Genomic DNA, 19303 nt, shown 5'->3' on the forward strand with positions numbered 1-19303 from the left:
AATCGTGACCCCAAATTTCATTATCGTCCCATCCCTACTCAGGAGAATAAGCCAAAAAATGCATAATGAAGAAGAAACATACTGTATATAAGTCGCTTAGGAGTATAAGTCACACCAGCCTTGGCAACTCCCTGGGCACGGAGGCGTAACTGCACCGTTGACAAGCCTCTCCCGGCAGCACGTTGTTCTAGCTCTCATCTGCAACTCGTTCCTCTCGCTGTGGTCATTTAGCTTTTAGTTCGCAATTAGCTTTTTTCAAGAGTAACCTCTACTTTTTGCCAGTCCCTCAAAAGCTTCTCGCCCACTCCACACTTTCTTTCTGCTGCTCCATTTTCGTTTTTTAAATCTTCTGTGGTACAGGTGCAGCAGATACTGGTACATGAGCCTATAGCGCCCCCTATGGCGGCTGTAAGTGTGAAAATAACAAAGATGTGAAATTCTATATTTTGATATACAAGTCGCACCTGAAAATAAGTGCGACTTAGAGAAAATACGGTATAAGAACTGTTTAATCATGCCTTACATCTATACTTATACACTATCATGTAGAAATTTGGGGAAATACATCACATATTCAGTCTACAACCAACCAACAATCCCTTAGTCATAAACCTGTAAACATTGAAATTCTAAGATTTAGTAGACTTATGTATGTACAATAAAAATGATGTTCAAAGGGAAAAATAAGCAAAGTATGTTCATAATCAAACACAGCCGGTGTGAGCTCAGAGGAGGAGAGATGTTTGTAAAGAAAACATTTCAAACAAACACCATGAGATTGTGTGTTTAGACTAAATAATTATTTCCCCAAAGCTTGCAGTCCTCCGATCCTTCTGATTTTGGTGGAGATATTCCTATGGGCTTGAACGGGACACATCTCATTCAGACTTTACTCACTCAGAACAACATTTTTAGACATTAGCAACATATGTTCACAAAAGGCCATTTCATCAATATGTTTTTGAAGGCTCAGCATAAGCCACTCTTGTCCAAGTAGAGACAAATCAATCAGTGATTTGTGATGCAGATGTTCCTGTATCAGATTAATTCACTTAATGCCTGCATCTCCAAAGCCTCTATGCATTTATGGCTTTTCTCCAAATGATGGAAATGACGGCGTAGCTTCCAGCAGCAGATGTAGATTTCAGCTCGTTTTGGATGTTTCGGCGAGGATGGATGTGAATGAGCGAGGCCCAAATGCTTGGTCCACTGCCAGGTTTAGATAGAGACGGCTTTATGTGCCATTTTGTAATGCTCTCTCCTTCCTTCTCTCTCTCTCTCTCTCTCTCTCTCTCTCTCTCAGATACTCAAAGATGTTCGACCCCGCTAACTGGCTTGAGATCGACCCAGTGAACGGGCGCATCTCCACCATCGCCGTTCTGGACCGGGAGTCGCCCTACGTCAAGAACAACCTCTACAACGTGACCTTCATGGCGTCTGACAATGGTGAGATCGTCTGGTATTCTGCACCAAAGCCTCATGTTAAGTTGTACATTGCAGATCCAGAAAGGTTTATTTGTCCAGAAGTAGTCCAGAACACAGGAATCTTTCTCCAGATCTTGTCCAAGAAATTTTAGTCCAACAATGTGGCCCAATATACTGCAGTATTTATTTGTTTCTCACATGTTGTATTATCCGAAAAAACACTCATCTTCGTGAATCAAAAAAATATGTTTTTACATTTTCTCTAAAATATTTGAAGGGGCTGATTAATTAGCCTCTTAATCTTAAGCTTAATTGAGCACATAATCTCCAGTACACCTTTACCCAAATCTAAAAGCTGACAGCCTATAGGCCAGAGTAACGCCCCATTTGAAAGCTAAGACCTGCAAGACATCACATCTTTGTCTTTGTGTTGTTGCTGCATTGTCACTTTTTTTTTGTTTTTTTCCCCCCTTGCTTTTGTGTCAGATTGTTATCACATTTTTGTCACTCTTTTGTAGCTTTTTTCAACTTCGCTTCAGTCAAGTTTTTTTCACTTTTTCATCGCTTTTTTATGACGTTTTTGTCACTTTATCATCGCTTTTTTTTATCATGTTTTTGTCACCTTTTCATCACTTTTTTGTCACATTTTTCTCATTTTTTTATGATGGTTTTGTTTCTTTTTCATTGCTTTTTTATGTTTTTGTCACTTTTTCCTAGCTTTTTTTGTCATGTTATTGTCGCTCTTTTGTCACTTTTTTTTAACGTTTCCATCGTCATTTTCATTGCTATTTTGACGCCAAACTGGAGAAAATGTGCTCGGTTCAGGTGGGGAGTTAAAGAAACTATATACAAGTTGGTCAGTTTATACTCACTACTGCCACCTCAGGTCTTATGTGTAACTGCATCTTCTGTATGAAGCTCGTGCATGACGGCACTTCAGACCCGAAGTAACACCAATTTGAGTGACAATGCAGGATTTTAGATGCAGTTGTGGTGAACAGGTCTGAGCTCATTCTACACATTAGGACATGGCTGGAACATGTAGGGGGATGAAAACACTTAGTTTAAACATTTTTTAAACTCTGCATTGTCCCTATAAGAGGTTAAAGATCTTTTAAAAACACGGTGGGTGTTTTGTTTATCCCGCGCATATTAGACGATCAAAACAGCCTTTTTCAGGGAGTGAATTCCAGCTCTTCCTTTCCCCTTTTACAGATCGTTAAGAAATGCAAAACAAGATCACACAAATAGGAAGCAACAGACGCATAAAAAGGACTTAATAATTATATCATTAAATCAGACCAACAGCGTTTTTGACCACATTTGATTCATACAAACTCCATCAAACCTGAATAGGGTTCAGAGCTGCTTGTCAGTCGACACATTCATCCGTCTACTCAGCAGCTGCCGTGAGAAAAGCATTTCTCACCTCATCCCAATTTGCATCTATCATACGCCGCATAGCATAATGTATATCTGTCACTTTTTCATTTGCACCATAACAGCCACATAGTTTACCCCAGACGACCCTGTACGTGCAAGGAGGTATTTCAAGGTAACGCAGTTTTCAGTCTTAGTTTTAAACGTTGCCGTATCAAACAAAATAACTCGGTTTGAAGTGGGCACGGATCTCAAAGTGAACTTTCCCCGGCAGATGATGAAAAGAAGCCTCTGCGCGGCTTACTTTTAATTGCATTCCTAATTGTCCTAATTAAATATACTCTGGCCACACTAGAGTCCGGTTCATGTTTGATAGAGACTTCATGTTTTGGCCCCGGTCGTTGAACAGTCCTTCAGTCGGCTGCTTGTGTCTGTTACAAGAGCTGCTTTTTAGGAGGAAAAAGGGCTTTTTATTTTCAAAAGTGGAGAATTGTCGAGGAGGAATGTCAGTCAGAGAGAGCACACACGAGAGAGAGTGAGCAGCATCGGCATAAAGGAAGTCTCAGTGTTCATTTAGGTTGTCCACCAGTGTATTATGAGATAGAAATATATAAGTATATAAGTGAAATCATATGGATTTTTGGGGTCTGATACCGATATGAAGGGAGTTGGCATGGCCCATATTTTAAGTAATTTAATTTGATTTTTTGTTTTTTTATCTTTTAAATAGTCCATAGTAGAGGTCGACCTTTATGGGTTTTTCAAAGGCTGATGCCGATATGTTTGTTGTATACTCTGGTGTCCCCGTTTGTCCTCTGCATTTAACCCATCCTGCCACTGGGGCGACCCGTAAGGAGCAGTGGTCGACGGCAGTGCCGCGCCCAGGGACCCATCACCATGATGTGGACCCAGGCTGATGGTCAGAATCACCTGGCTGGAGGATTCACCTATTGCACATGTTTTCAGTGGTAGGGGAAACCGGAGTACCCGGAGGAAACCTACGCAGACACGGGGAGAACATGCAAACTCCACTCAGAAAGGCCCCTTCCTGTTGGGACACCGGGACCTTCTTGCTGTGAAGCGGAGGCGCTAACCACTGCGCTACCGTGCACGGCCGATATTTTTGACCGACATATTTGACAGATTTTTCCAAGCATCTGGTCTATAATCCTGTAAAAAGCACTAACACTTGACCACTCCTGCAGTGGCCGATTTTATTTTATTACTTTAGGTGAACCATAGTCTCTTTGATTAGCTGCCGTTAGCATTAGCATTACTGTTGCTAGCTGTGTAGTTTTGCCTGGCGATCAAAAATACAATTGCCGAGGTTAAACTAACTAACTCAGTGATTGAATTCTCATGCAGCATGTCCATATTGACTGAGATTCAGTGAAACTTGTAGCTTCGATCACGATGATTCACTGCTCCCTGAGGCCTAGAAAGTTGTAGGAGGACTCGTTTTAAAGCCCTGGAGTCTATCGCTTTCGGTCCCAGAGATATCAGCTTTTATCGGCGCTACAACAGCTGATAGCCGATATTGTAAAATCCACAAATATCGGTTCAATATATCGGCCGGACAATATATCGGCTTGACGATGTATCAGTCGACCTCTAGTCTATAGTTAAACATGTATTATTAATGTAAAGGTTTCAGTCATTGACATCTAATATCTCTGTATGGCGGATATTGAAAATACCCAAATATCGCCCTGATATATCGGTCATTCCCTTGTCTTAAAGGTTTTTTCTAAAGATAATATACTAAAGAAAAGTCAAATATTTAGAGATTACAGACTCAACAGACGTTAATCAGCTTTTTGCCAACTACTGACCATGTGGGGGATTTTTAATGAAAGAACATATGCCAAATAAATGAGAATACTGAAGATTATTTATGTATTTCACTTCACTGCACAGTTAGAGGGCCAGTGCAGTTGGTGAAGTGCAGGGGTGATGACGTGCGACGAGGAGGTGCGTGTAATACTGCGGGCAGCTGGATCGTGGACCGGTTGGAGTTTGTGGAAGGGTTTGTGAGGGAGACCAGAGAGGAGAGAGTCACAATAATCAAGGCGATGGACCGGGCTGTATTGATTTTAATGGCCTGTGCTCATTGGCGCATGGTGCCAGAAGAGAAATCCGAGTTGCTTCTGCATTTGTTTCCGCATTATTGGGCCTGACGAGAGGGAGCAGAAGCATCCGCTCCACTGCTCGCTCCATGTGATCAAATCTAACCAACCGGCGTGAATGAAAGCTTAAGCACAGCTAGGCTAAGCTGATACTTTTTATAGCATTGGAACAAGAAAAAGAGGATCGATAGATTATGGATGTACCGATACTGAAATATCTGATACTCACCGCTTTAAAAACAACTTTCACCAACAAAATCTCAGTGAATATGGATATGCTGTATGTCATTTTGAAGGGCAAGAGGGCAATCCAATGGCTGAGTTAGTTTTAAAGCAGTACTAAGTAACTTGTTTACCTTAATAAATCCTTTTCGTAGTCCCTCTGGGGGTAATAAAAATGTTAATGGGATGATTGGGGGATCTTTCATCTTCCCCTGGTGTCTCTGGCCAGAAAATCACAATGTTGCCTCCGGGTCGGATGCCCCAATACACATTAATAGAATCACGAAGAAGAAGCTAACAGGCTAACGGACAAAGCTAACTGAGGGCTAGGGTCATTTAAAAAGTATTTACAGGCAAGTTTGACTGAAAAAAAATATCTCCATTGTGTAATTGGATGTACAATATCCCTCTATCCCTTTGGCTTTTCTGTCAGCGTAGTATTTACTCTTACAGACAATTAATGAGTAAAATAACATAACATGCTAAGACACCTGCAGTGGCGCTTATGGCCTCTAGGGGCACGAGTTACTTAGTACTGCTTTGATTTTGATAGCCATGCAAAATGCCGCAGCTGGCAACAGTATGCTAAAGCTAGCGGCAAATAATCAAGGCTGGGATTGAAATTAAGATTGGGTTACCGAATTAAACTGCTGGGGTGGCCAAGTGTTTGTATTTTAGTTTTAAAATGCAATAACTGATTGGATAGGAAGTTGTAATGATCTGATCACGTTATGCTGTGAAGTTAATGTAGCCTAATAGCCTGTCATACCCCCAAGTATAATTACTCGAAATGTCCAATGATCCTTGTGTAATGTTTTTCCCCCATTAGTTTATTAATAGATGCAATTAATAATTGATCTGTAACATCTCGGTTGCTGGAAAAGATATATACGTATATTCGCCACAGTTTTGAAAGCTATAGGTGCCCAAACTATGTTCATCACGACACCAGATTAACAATGTCGCTGCTTAAATGCGAAAGCTTGTTTTTCCACTTTATTCAGTGACGGATAGTTCTCCTTACTTTGCAGTGTGGGTGATATAACCCCCATCACTACCTGCTGTTTGCTTGACTTGCTGAAAAAATGATGTCTTTGCAGATTCACACTGTCCTTGCCCAGGCTCTGCACCCTCTCACACACACATTCTCACACATGTGCGGGGGTGGGTGGGGGTTGGACGTCCGGGGCAGGGAGGGAGGGGGCGGGGGGGTTGAGATGGGGCAGTTTTTCACGGGTCACCATATGTCCAGAGCTGCTGACATGGATCACCCGCTCACTGTTACCGACGCTGATGCGCTGTGCGTGATTAATGGAGCCGAGATGGGACAGAGGCCCCATTCATTTCGCATGAGAGCACAGAGCGGAAAGGATCATTGGAGACGCCGTGATATACAGGAGAAACTGCAACGAGCAATCAAGGAAACGGGGTCGTAAATAAGACTATTGATGGTTTTCTGTTCGTGCAAAATTGACTTTTAAATAACCAGGGTTGCAGTATACAAGAGTATTTCCAGTCAAGATAGATCGAGTCTATTAAAGTTACTTTTTGTGCTTGTGACCAACTTCAAAGACACAGAGAGTGGCTTTTTCTATGTCTGTTCTATGTGCTTCTATGTCTTTGTCTGTTTGTGTTATTAAAAGCTCAAACATCTGAGCCGGCAAAAGGAACTACAAAAAGTGAACTGATCATAGAAACCCAGCGTAGTCCTTTAAATGAGACCAGCCACATCGTTAATCAACCCTAGACACACAGAGGAAAAAACAAGCCCATCCAAACTTTTACAGAAAACAAGACGAAAACAAGGCGTTCAGAGCCACCAGGTCAAAGCAGAAACTAGTGTTAACAAAGGGCTCACCGCCTGGAGCGAACTACCCTGACCCTCAGGTGGTGGAAGTGAGATATGAGAGTGTGCAGTGTTTCTCAGACTGTAGCGCTTGGGCCGCCTCAGGTGGTTTTCAGGCTTTTCTGTCTTTGTTTAATTTAGAGGCAATTTTAGTGTAGTTTGTGTCTTCCTTTAGAGTTGCCTAATTGATGATTGGGTTCAATTCTAGAACTAAAGACCCTCAAGTTTTGCGTTGTATAGTTATATTATAGGGCTGTATAGTTTAGGTCAGGGGTGTCGAACTCATTTGGGGCGTGGGCTGAAATCCAGCTTCCTTACGGGTCACATATAATGTTAACATGAAAATACTATTGAGAAAACATGTTTCCAATAAATGAATAATAATGAGCTGGGATTTTAAAATAAAAGCCAAACAGGACAGTAAGAAATAATAACGGCTTACACTTGTATTGCGCTTTACTACCCTGTGTCACAAGTGTCTCAGAGTACACTGTAGTCATTATACTGTAGTCATTATATGAGCTGGTTATATCACAGCCGCCCTGGGGCAGACTGTCCATTGACTACGGCTATAATGTGTTGCTCATATCCTGATCTCTTATTATGTCACTGCCCTCTGCTGGACACGTGTGGAATTATTTCCCTTTTTTAATTTAAGTTGCCCCCTAGTGGCTGGAATGAGCAAACTGGTTATTTCCTTAAAAAAACTCCTCACAGCTAGAGACTTACTTTTTTTTTGACATACTAGGAATTTTGTGCTTTACAAGTCAGGAGCCGGAGTAAATCATCTCGCGGGCCGGATTTGGCCCGTGGGCCGCCGGTTTGACATGTCTGGTTTAGATCTAGTGCTGGTCAGAAAGATTTTTTATCCAATGGCAGTACTTGGTTTGAAATGCATGAGAACATGAGGTAAGCTGAGAGACTTTTTGCTTTGGTGGCAATGTGTAAAAACAGTTTAATATACATACACAATTTTACTATTTACACACATTTTGGGATGTTTTCTATTTGTTTGCATCTTCAAAAATCATCTGGAATATATGGTCTGTAAAATGTTGGTCTTCAAAAAAAAAGTGGTCTTGTTTTCCCCCTAGAACAGGGTTAGTTAAACCGGGTCTGGGGTAAGTTCAACCACCAGATGTAAAGTGATTTTTTTACATTTTCATGTTTCCAATTAGCAATTTTATGCAAAAAATAAATAAAAATAAATCTTGTTATATGCACCATCTGCAGATTATGCAATTTTGTCTTTAATAAAGCTCTAATAAAAAATGTACCTGTAGGCAATCGTTTTTGTGATCAAGCCAAAAACTCACTCTGCGTATTACAAAAACGTCATTTTATAGCCAATTTTTCACATTCTTTATGGCGAGTTCAAATCATGTAAAGATCAAATCAATAATCTCACATATTTCCAAACTCACTGGCCCGACTTAACCCACTCTCCCCTAATACAAACTACAAAACATTGTTCAATAAAGGACGAAATAAACCACTTGTATGGAGAAGCTTTGTAGAAGAAACAGAAGAAAGGCATCACAGTGAAAGGAAAGGAAACACCACGATGACTTGATAAACACAGTAAACACATGTGCTTGTTTCAACCTGAAGGGTGATATTGAACCCCTGTATTTTCTCGCAGGAATCCCCCCGGCCAGTGGCACCGGGACCCTGCAGATGTACCTCCTGGACATCAACGACAACGCTCCTCACGTGTTTCCCCCCGAGGTGGAGATGTGCGAGAGGCCGGACCCCAGCGGCATCAACATCACGGCCAGCGACCCCGACCTCAACCCCAACGCGGGACCCTTCGCCTTCGAGCTCCCCAACCGGCCCTCCGACGTGCGCCGCAACTGGACACTCGCACGCTTGTCCGGTTAGTGACTCAAGAATCACACATCAGTCATTGTGGCTTTACTGCCCCCTGTTGGCAGGAGCTGTGGTTCAGTTCTGAGGTGCCACAGAAGAACAAGTAGCTCGGCCTAATAACAATGCATTCAATATTAGTTTAGCCTTGTGAGCCTAGAGCCTCTTGTATTGAAGTTTAAAGATTGATTGCATGAATAAATTTACAATTCAAATCAGCCCAGGTTTTATATACAGCATAATTCACCCTCTGGCCAACAAGATGTCAGTCCTACGTGAGTATTTTAATCAATAAACAACCACAGTATCAATAATATTACTGTGGGCTACACTGTGCCATTTTTACACTACACCCACTCGAGCTTTGAATAGAGCCTCCTATTCCATTATTACTTCATTCTTGTGTAATGACCAGCTTATTCTAACAATAAAAATGTTTTCCTGGTGGAATATGCCTAAAAAAGTAAATAAAAACAACCTTGACTACTCGTACGTATTGTAACTGAACTGTAAATATCCAGTGTGAGTTACAGGCGATGTTTTTCTGTATTCTAAGAATATTCCCCCATTAGCGTTTGCTGTGTGTTCACTTTAACATTGGTGCATTATTAAAATACTCAGATGAGAAAGGTCATTTTTGAAAGTATGGTGTGCTGTCTTTAATGAGATTGTAATCGTCAAGTGTCAGGTTTGATTTATGTCTTGTTCTCTTAACATTTTACAAAGGAAAGACTTCTATTCAGCGGCTCTTGTTTTTTGGACAATTTCCTCCTTAATGGTGACGCTGACAAAGACTGAATAAGGAGGCTGTCTGAACTCTAAATAAGTCAATTTTTTATAGCAATTTTCGAAGCTGTAATTTGCAGGAATTGGGCCAATTTTCTGCAGCAAAACAGTCATTAAGTTGAAGCAAATGGCTTCGGAGATGCAGAGAAGTTTTGTCTGTGGCTTTGGGACACATTTGGTCAAGTGTTCATTCATCAACCCAATCTGTAATTTGATCCTCACCCCATAAAACCTGTCCCCTGGCAAGACACTTAACTAAAAAAACATTTGTATCTATAATCAACAGGAATCATCAGATATCACGGTAGATTTGCATTATACTTAACTCAATCGAGACACAGATTTTTAAGTGATAGTCTGTAAGATTGTTACATGAGGAGAAAGAGAAGTTTAAAAAGAAAAGAAAAAACACACCCCTTCCCCTCCTAATTGGACCTGAAAGCCACAGTTTGCAAAATGAGGAGAGAGACAGAAATTTCCAAAGCAAACGATCAAGGTCCCTCCCCTCTTGATTGGACCTGAGAGATGGGTTCAAATGAAAGCTCGTCTGATTGGTCAAAGTTATGGCTTCAGATCAGCAAAGGGAGGGACGTGAGAAAAAACAGAGTTATTTGAAATTGCGTCCGTTACGTCGAATTGTAGTCCCAGGCGGTCAATTATACGCAATCTATTACATTTGTGTGTATTTGATCTTGTAGACCCAGCGGTTGTATGAATGGTCAGCATTGCGCCTTTACTGGTCTCTACAAAGCTACAGGATCAATTGTTCTGCAGGTTTTCTGGTGAGAGGGTCCATCAGCAGGGAAAACCTTCCAAACAATTGACCCTGGAGCGCTGTAGAGACCGCCATGATCGAAAGCAAAGGCGCCATGTTGACCACTCATACAAATATAGGAAAAAGATTCACATGAAAGTTGCATAATGCACCTTTAAACTTACACATGATCGCTTTAATGAAGTCACAAGTTCAGAGCTGTGTTTTTGACAGTTCACTGTGCTCTCAGGAGATCTCTACCTTCTGTGTTTAGCTAGTCTTACATTCTGACTACGACCTTCCGCAACCCAACCAATCCAGTCCAGTCGACAATATTTGAACAGCCTCTACCCCGATCCACTCTCATTGACGATTTTTCTCCCATTGGTGGCTGTCCAGGTGAGCACGCCCAGCTGCGCCTGCGCATCGGCTCTCTCGCCAGCGGCATCTACGAGGTGCCCATCATCATCACGGACTCGGGGAACCTGCCCATGTCCAACACGTCCTTCCTGCGCGTGAAGGTGTGCCAGTGCGATCACCACGGCGACTGTGTGGACATGGAGAGGATCATCGCCGCGGGGCTCGGGACGGGCGCCATCATCGCCATACTCATCTGCATCATCATACTGCTCGGTGAGTGCTGCCAGAGACTGCTTTCAGGCGGTGACGGTCTAAGTACTTGATTTCATTACCTAAAGATGCAGAAGTATTGATACCACTGGCTCCAAATATTACTCCAATTCAAGCTCAGCCCATTGTTTACTTAGATTAAAGTACTGAAGTATTTGTCGTGAAAAATACTTAAAGAGGGGGGATTATGCTGTTTTCAATCACATAGCACCAGTCTATAGCACACTACAATGATGACCAAACCTTCTGTTGGTCTGTAAATGCAGTAAATTAGAATAACTGTCTTGTATAAAATTGCTCTTTCAAAATGGCTGTAGTGAATGTCTTGAAATAGGCCTCTGTCTCTTTAAGAACCTCTGACCCTTTCCGACACGCCCCCTCCACACGCTGTCTGTGGCATCAGTGGGGAGGGGGTTCTGCTGAGGAGCAGTGGTTGGTTACTCGGCTGGTGACGAAAGCTCGGAGGCGTCTCCAGGAGGTGGGGGCGTTCCTAGGAGGACTCAGGCAAACCTATCCCTAAAATGGCCGCCGTCAGAGTTTTTACAGATTACTCAAAAATACGTGAATGTGCCAAGGCAACACTTCAGGCATGTTTTTAATGAGGGAGTGACATAATAACATGATGTAAAGCTTGAAAAAGTCGATTTTGCATAATACCCCCCCTTTAAGTAAAAACGAGCTTCAAAAACATGAAGATCACTCCCAAATGTACCACCTCTATGGCAACACGATGGGGACAAACCTTCTTCTGGGCTTTGAGACTGTGGCTTTGAAGATTGAAGAAGCCACCTACTGTTCTTAAGTGTGTGTTATTATAAGGCTTAATTTGGACAACATACGTTGCCAATTTTATACTTAAAAATGTAGTGGCGTAAAAGTGGGTTCTCAGCAAGAATCTACTCAAGCAAAGTACAGATCCTCAAAAACTCTATTGGCTTAGTTACAGACCACATTTGAATTGGGGACTGACATTGAGTATTGGCGCGTTGCTGTGTGTGACATAAGTTCACTAACACATTGAGTGCCAAAAACGGAGAAACTCATTTTTGCTGGAGGTTTTTTTATTACGAAACTAGATACTCTAATACACCTTATGCATGATTTTGGCAGCTCTGTGATAAACAGAACTAAAATAGATGATGATCAAAAACTTGTAAAAAGTCACAATCTGGACATTTTATATATATTTTGAATTATATAGAATCCTTTCTTTTTTGTCCGCGATATTTCTCAGGAACCGAGAACATAGAACTAAACTGTTTTCACCTCTGGAGAGCTTAGAGTCTCATCTTTCAGAGCCACAGCATGTGTCCATAACTATAACACAGAATATGCTGTGGTGCTTCAATTACAAATATCATGAAAAAGGGTTTGGATTGTTGTCACTCTACAGCTAAATCCTCAATGTGTTCAAGTGGCCAAATAAAGTGTGAAAGTTGGAACCCCATGCGTACTACAAAAGTGTCACTGTTTCCATGGTAACATTTTTATAGAACATCTATGAAAAACAACTAATAGTAGTCTCTATGTTGGAGTCTGAGTCATAATTTTGGTCAAAGTAATATTTTTACCAACTAAAATTGGACTAAAACTAAAAGCATTTTACTAGACTGAAACGAATATATCCAGATATTTTTGTTGACTAAAATATGACTAAATAAAAAGAAAAGAGAACAAAGAAAGAAATAATGCCTCATATCATTTAACTTCATAGTGTGGGAAGAGGAAATGTGGGAGAAGCTCTGTAAAGCAAAGGACCTTGATTAGATTATTATGATTATATTACACGTTACATGGAATTTGAATCGACTAAAACTAGACTAAAGAGAGACTAAAAGAGAATGATTTGACTAAATCTCGACAAAGATTAAATGATTAGAAACTACATTGAATTAGGTTGTCAAAATGAACACTGACAAAAGAAAAACTAAGGCCTAAGATTTGTTTTACTTCTATATTTACACCAATTCAATTCCACCAATACAATCCAATCCACCATAATACCAGCAATTCACATAGCTAAAGGCACGAAATATGCCATAAAAGAACATTTCTGCGATGTAGAGAGGATGAGGGCATTTAAATCATTTGTATGACAAGCAGAAAATTGCGTGCAAGTGAATTGCCAACAAAAATCAGGTCAAGCAAAGGTGCTTCCCTGATAATAGTATTTTTGAAGCTTTGACACACAAAGACACACTTCTCCCACTCTTTCAAGTGCACAACCTCATTTATCTGACTGTGATGTCAAATAGTAGACATGTTGCTGTCTGTTTGAAGCTTTTCCGATCGACTTTGACAGAGTAACAAAAGCCCTCTTTACTGAACACACCGAGGTCAGGAGATGCTCGCCTTCTGCCTCTGCAACAACAGGCAGTCAGATTGTATCATATTATTTGATTTGAGTATGCAAATAAAGCGGCCGCTCTCGTTTGCCTGTGCAGCCAGTGTCCGTCACGGCGTGCCCACTTTGTTTGGTGAAGCCGAGGTTTACCGTGGCTGCCGTCCCAGTCTGTAATCCTCTGTGTCAAAGTCAATGGGGCAGTTTTTGTGAGTTATGGCCTTGTTAACCTGCTACACTTCAGCGGCCTCAGCCTCCACAACTGCACTATCAACACAGCAGTGCCGCACGGATCAGGGAACTCGGCAACCTGGTAATGGACAGATAATGGCTGGCAAGGGTAAACCAGACTTTAGTAAAGGAGTAGTAACTTTTGAAGAGGACAGACATTGAAGTTGAACAGGGAACGGTTTCGAAGTGAAAGCTCCTACACAATATGAATTATGCTTCTTTCAATACATATTTAGTTAGATCATTATCAAGAACTATAAAACAGAATATATAACTTTCTACAATGTCGACGTAGAATCTTTGGGCCCGAGCTTCCGCTTGGCGCGACAACAGCGTTATTTAGGACGAAGTTGGCATCTTGCGTACAAACAATGGCGTGGCAGCGCTTTAGCCGGGAGCCTGAGGGAGTCGCTTAGGAAAAAAGGGGTCGGGGCTGAGGCGTGGTGTGCTACAAACACTCTTAGGGCCTCATTTCCTAGTGATCCAGAGTGTTGCTAATTTCTGGAGATATTTTTTTTTGCAATTCATGCAGTTCTTATATTTGAAGAGTCAAGTCGCGCTAGGCTAGTGCAAGGCTAGCGCATTTCTATGGTATCAGCTAGCCTGCATTAAAAACAGTCTGACCCGCTCCACAGAGCACCTGAGGCAAATCACTTATAACACCAAACTAACCATATAAATATCTGTGTCGATAGAATGATTTTAACCATTTTGCATTTAAAATACCTTATATTTGAGCAGCATCAGCTTTGTGGTTGTATAAGCCAGTGGTTCTCAGCCTGGGGGTCGGGACCTCCAAGGGGGTCTCGAGACAAATTTGGGGGGTCGCCAGATCATGTAGATAACATATACATATTTTTATTAGTGTATATTATAATATTTTATTGTCACAAGTGTGTGCTAATGTGTGTAGGCTAATGTTCCGATTTCTCACGGTGTGACCCGGGCGGGGGGGTCCCGAACTGTTATAATGGGGGTCGCGGCTCCAAAAGCTTATACCAGTGGTTGAGAACCACTGGTATAGGCTATGCGGCGGAGGAGTGATCTGCTAGAAAATAGTCAAAATAGCCTCAAAATGCGATCATTCATGTTGATGCATGCAAGGTCGGTTTTATTCCAAAAAATTATTCTATGGACACAGACATTTATATGGTTAGTCTGGTGTTATAAGTGATTTGCCTCAGGTGCTCTGTGGAGCGGGTCAGAATGTTTTTAATGCAGGCTAGCTGATACCATAGAAATGCGCTAGCCTTGCACTAGCCTGGCGCCACGAACCTCTTCAAATATAAGAACTGCATGAAGTACAAAAGAAAATCTCCAGAAATCAGCAACACTCTGGATAACTAGGAAATGAGGCCCTATGTCGAGAATCCTGAAATAACCCTTTAAGCTCGTGCATGACGGCACTTTGGACCCGTATTAAAACATTTTTGAGTGACAGTGCAGGATTTTAGAGGCTGTTGTGGTGAACAGCTCTGGGCTTATTCTACACCTTAGGACATTGTTGGAACATGTAGGGGGAGGAAAATACTTAGTTTTAACATTAAACTGTATAGTCCCTTTAAAAGGTCCCTATTGCGATGATATATCTGCACCTAACCATTGTCTCTCAGCTCACAGCAGAATCGTTCTGCAGCCCATTGCTCCATCATTAGCTCGAGCGTACCGTACATAGCTGAAAAAGTGCTTTAGACGCAGTGGTGCTGTCACGCCATGTTAAAATTGCATCATCTCATATTCTCCCTACATGGACAGCCTATGCATACGTACGTACAAAATAAAATAAAAACGAAAGCCTGAACTTCGCTGCCTTTGGTTCTGCCGTCAACTTGCTATGCAGCCCATCACTTTTCAACTCAAATCCGAGATAAACAAGGCAGACTTTTCAAAGGCCGACGGAGTAAAACGGGGCCGTGCGAGGGAAGCGTCTGGCGTGATTCAACAGTTTCATCAGCTGAACATCGCGGGACGATCATAGAGGCGCGGGCTTCACAGCGCGCCCTACCTGATGGGGCCCTTTCAGTCGGACCGGGGAGCTTTGATTTCAGTAATGGAGGCAGCGGAGTGGACTCATCTCGTTATGGGCCCTGGGCTGTCTCGCGGCGGGGCACGCGGGGCTATGGGAGAGAGAGATCAGCGGGAGATGTGTTGATGTGGGGAAAAAAACTCAAAAACAACACAGGTTTTTTGTGGTGAAAGACATGCGGAGGAGGCATTTGAAGTGTTCGATTTCACCGCAGCTCGAATAAATGTGAGAGGAACTGTATGCTGTCAAGCCTTTAATTAAGTTTCGTAGGTCAGGCAGTATTTTTTTGTATTCCCAGTCTGTTCTCGTGTGATTTTAATTGGCAAGCAAGCAGATCGAGTAATGTAACTTGAGTCTATTTGCCAGGGCACTGAATACACTTTGAATCAGTATTTAACCTTTTTTGCCTTATATTTTTCTGGGTTCTATGAGGGGGCCGTAATGCTCTGGGGCTTTTCTGCATATCTGCCATAAGCTGAGTTTGAGAGCAGTTTTTTTTTTTCCTAGACCCTCGCTGAAAGGTCTACCAGTCTGTAGCTGCTTGAGTGCTTATGTGCAAGTGCAGCATTAGCTTCAATCCACAAAAGCGAAGCACTCGACTGTAACTTAAACAGCGCTCGACTCACAATTCTTTTTTTTCCTTACTGGACTTTTCAAGCGCTGAGTTAGGAGAAATTTCACTTTATGGAAGGAGGAAGTTGCCCGTCCATTTGCGTGCCAAATGTAATGGCAATCTGCAATAGCAATTACCCCAAAACAGTGACTCAGCAGTAGGGCGGGCTATTGTTAAACGATACCAGTAGAAGAAATGTTTAAATACTACTGGTATCGAAAAAAAGAAAAGAAATCAAAAAAGCAGGAACTGAAAAAAAAAAATCTCTCTTGATGGGACTATGTAATGCCTGGCGCAACAACAGCGTTAGCGCAGACGAGTGTGACATCTTGTGTGCGAACAAACGGTGTGCTAGTGTTGTGTGGCCAGGGGGCTTAGAAAGACAGGGTCGACTGAGGCTGACCCCGAATTTACACCAGAGGCGTTACAGTACGTAAGCGCAGCTAAGCAACTTAGCATAAGATAGCTTTCTATTTTAAGCAGTCAGGCAATCTGCACTAGCAGTGTTTTACGCCCGCTGTGCGCCCGTATTTATGCTACGCTTTAACTAAATTAGAATCGAGTTCTAATTTGGGCACGTATACCAATGGCCGCTGGCTGCTCTGCTTTGTGACGATGACACTAGGGGTCGCCATTGCTGTAGTACCTCCATAAAGCCGCTATTCTCCCATTGGAATGCATTGTGCTTTAGACAGGTTAAAAACAAGTCTGGTTTCTAATTTTCTTAAACTTTCTACAGCTAGATATTCCTCCTGTGATAACGCTGGGCTAGGTACAGTTAAAGAAACCAGGCTGGTAAAAAAAAAAGGTAGAAATCTCGTACTAATGAGGGTCGGACTGTTAGCATTGGAGCTGCACGAACTACACGTCACGCAAGGGCCGAGTCTACAGTGAAGATCCCGCCCTTATGCCCCTTTTAGGAACATTTATTTATTTTATTTATTTATTTTTGCAAGGACAGTGCATATTAACATAACAGCTCAACTGTAAAATATGCCAGAGTTAGCCAAAAGGCTAGTTTTCATCTGTAGTCCTCGGCCAGATGTACAGTAGGCACCCTGGAAATGGGTCAAACAAGTTATCACAAAAATTATCACATGGCAAAATACAATAAACATCACATTTGCTGCAGCAGCAGGAATAACACACCAAAACAAACATGCAACAAAGAGTTCGTGCGCGACAGAGCTTAAGTGAGAATGCAGGAGGCAACATGAGAAAGCACAAGCAGGAGTTCATGAACAACTAGAGTCAGTTAGATAAAAGATACAGTCAATAACATTAGTCAGTTTTAATAGAAGGTGTAAAAAAGAAAGTAATCATTAAAATGCAGCAGTATTGAGATTAGATAAGAAGGACATGCAAGACGACTCAAGGATGCGTCATCAGAGCTGAGGAGGGGGAGTCTGTAAATCCGCCATGATTTCCCTCTCGAGCGTGGTCATTGTGGCAAACGGGGAGGAGTGAGGAGGAGTCGTCTATTATTTTTTTACCGTCTGTGGCGTATACGCAGCAACGTCCGGCATTATACATACAGGAACTCGGTATGAAGTGCCAAAATAAACTTCCGGCACCCTTTCAAACTACTTTTACGTTGCGTGGAAGAAGTGAGAAGTAGGCCTCGTGTGTTGGTGATGGACAAGGAACGTCTGATTGTCGACGATTGACAGGGCATGCAGCGAGGATTGCAAATCAGGGGTGTACATGGGGATATATTATAGATGACTACTACTACCTCACTTCATTCAGCATCTTCAAGCTCTCACAGGACATACTACAAACTTCATTCCACTGTGAGTTAAACATTGGCCGTGTCCCGAGAGAAAGAGAATAGAGCTGAGTAGAGAAGAGAAGCGAGCTGACTATGGTATTGAAGCGAGGCTCTCCACACGCCGGGATCAAAACACCAGCACGTGCACCCCCTACGCACCACCACCCCCTGCTCACCCCTACTCCGTGCAGAAATATTGATCTGTAGCAGGAAAAAGCTCCAGGGAGGGACTGCTGTTGTACAAGACTTCTCCATTTGCCACTTGCACCTGGTCCGCCCAAACGCCACAGTCTAAAGCCTGCGTTTCCAGACACCAGATCAACTATGTATGTCGCCTTATCATCTCCTTTGTTGCCCTTCCACTAAATACAAACTAAACCAAGGCCTAGATACTGATCGCCCTCGTCCAACCCGGTCCAGTCAATCACATTTGAAAATGTCAGGGATCACGACAACTGGATCTTTGTGCCGAAGGAAAGCTTCAAGTTTCAAGACCAACTGCGGGGTCCCGTCCTCAGAGCTAATGTGACGCCATCCCAGACAGAACCTTTCCTGACATGAAGACCCATCTGTCTCCACTTCGCATGTTGTGATCTTTTCCTCAACGAATGAAAGCGCACATTACAGAGAGGACACTGCGCTGAAAGACTGAGAAATGATGTCTTGATAAGTTAAAATGACTCGTTTTTACTTGCTAAGTTAAAACATCTGCCAGTATTTTTGCACTTCATAGAAAGAAGAACATCTTATTTTAATCAAGTGCACAAATTCACATAGTCGCACAGTAAAACTTAACATTCCTCAATATTCTTTTAAAAGAAAACTTATTTGAATGATAATTTGCTGCAGACCCTCTGTAGTCCAAGGCACCATCAGAAACCAGTAGACTGAGATGGAATTCATATAGACCATGAAATAAACCACTATATTAAAATATGTTTCGTCTACTAAATATCTACTATTTTATGGTAAATGGTCTCAACTTATATAGCGCTTTTCCACCTACATTAGGCACTCAAAGCGCTTTACAGCAAGGATCCACTCACCCATTCATACACCAGTGTACGCAGACACTGGAGGCAATGTGGGTGAAGTGTCTTGCCCAAGGACACAATGACAGTGTGCACTTTCAGGAGGTGGGAATCGAACCTCTGACCTTCCGATCATGAGACGACCCGCTCTACCATCTGCGCCACTGTCGCCCATTATATAATTCCATCGAAAGCACTTTGTTGTGAAAAGTGCTCTTTGGAAATGTTCGAAGCAGCCAGAGGGGGAAAACAAAG

The 19303-nt window shown here is 42.2% G+C and overlaps 1 protein-coding gene across 1 annotated transcript in view; it reads left to right on the forward strand.

Moving 5' to 3' along the window:
* LOC306976800 (cadherin-2-like) overlaps positions 1 to 19303 on the forward strand; it is a 194241-nt gene that overhangs the window by 143473 nt on the left and 31465 nt on the right. Inside the window, exons 11-13 of the mRNA XM_079574881.1 lie at positions 1304 to 1446; positions 8642 to 8875; positions 10805 to 11038. Of these exons, the coding sequence (XP_079431007.1) occupies positions 1304 to 1446; positions 8642 to 8875; positions 10805 to 11038 (611 nt within the window). The remainder of the gene's footprint in view (positions 1 to 1303; positions 1447 to 8641; positions 8876 to 10804; positions 11039 to 19303) is intronic.

The sequence above is a fragment of the Gobius niger genome (genome assembly GCF_951799975.1).
Source record: "Gobius niger genome assembly, chromosome: 17".
NCBI classification, from domain to species: domain Eukaryota; kingdom Metazoa; phylum Chordata; class Actinopteri; order Gobiiformes; family Gobiidae; genus Gobius; species Gobius niger.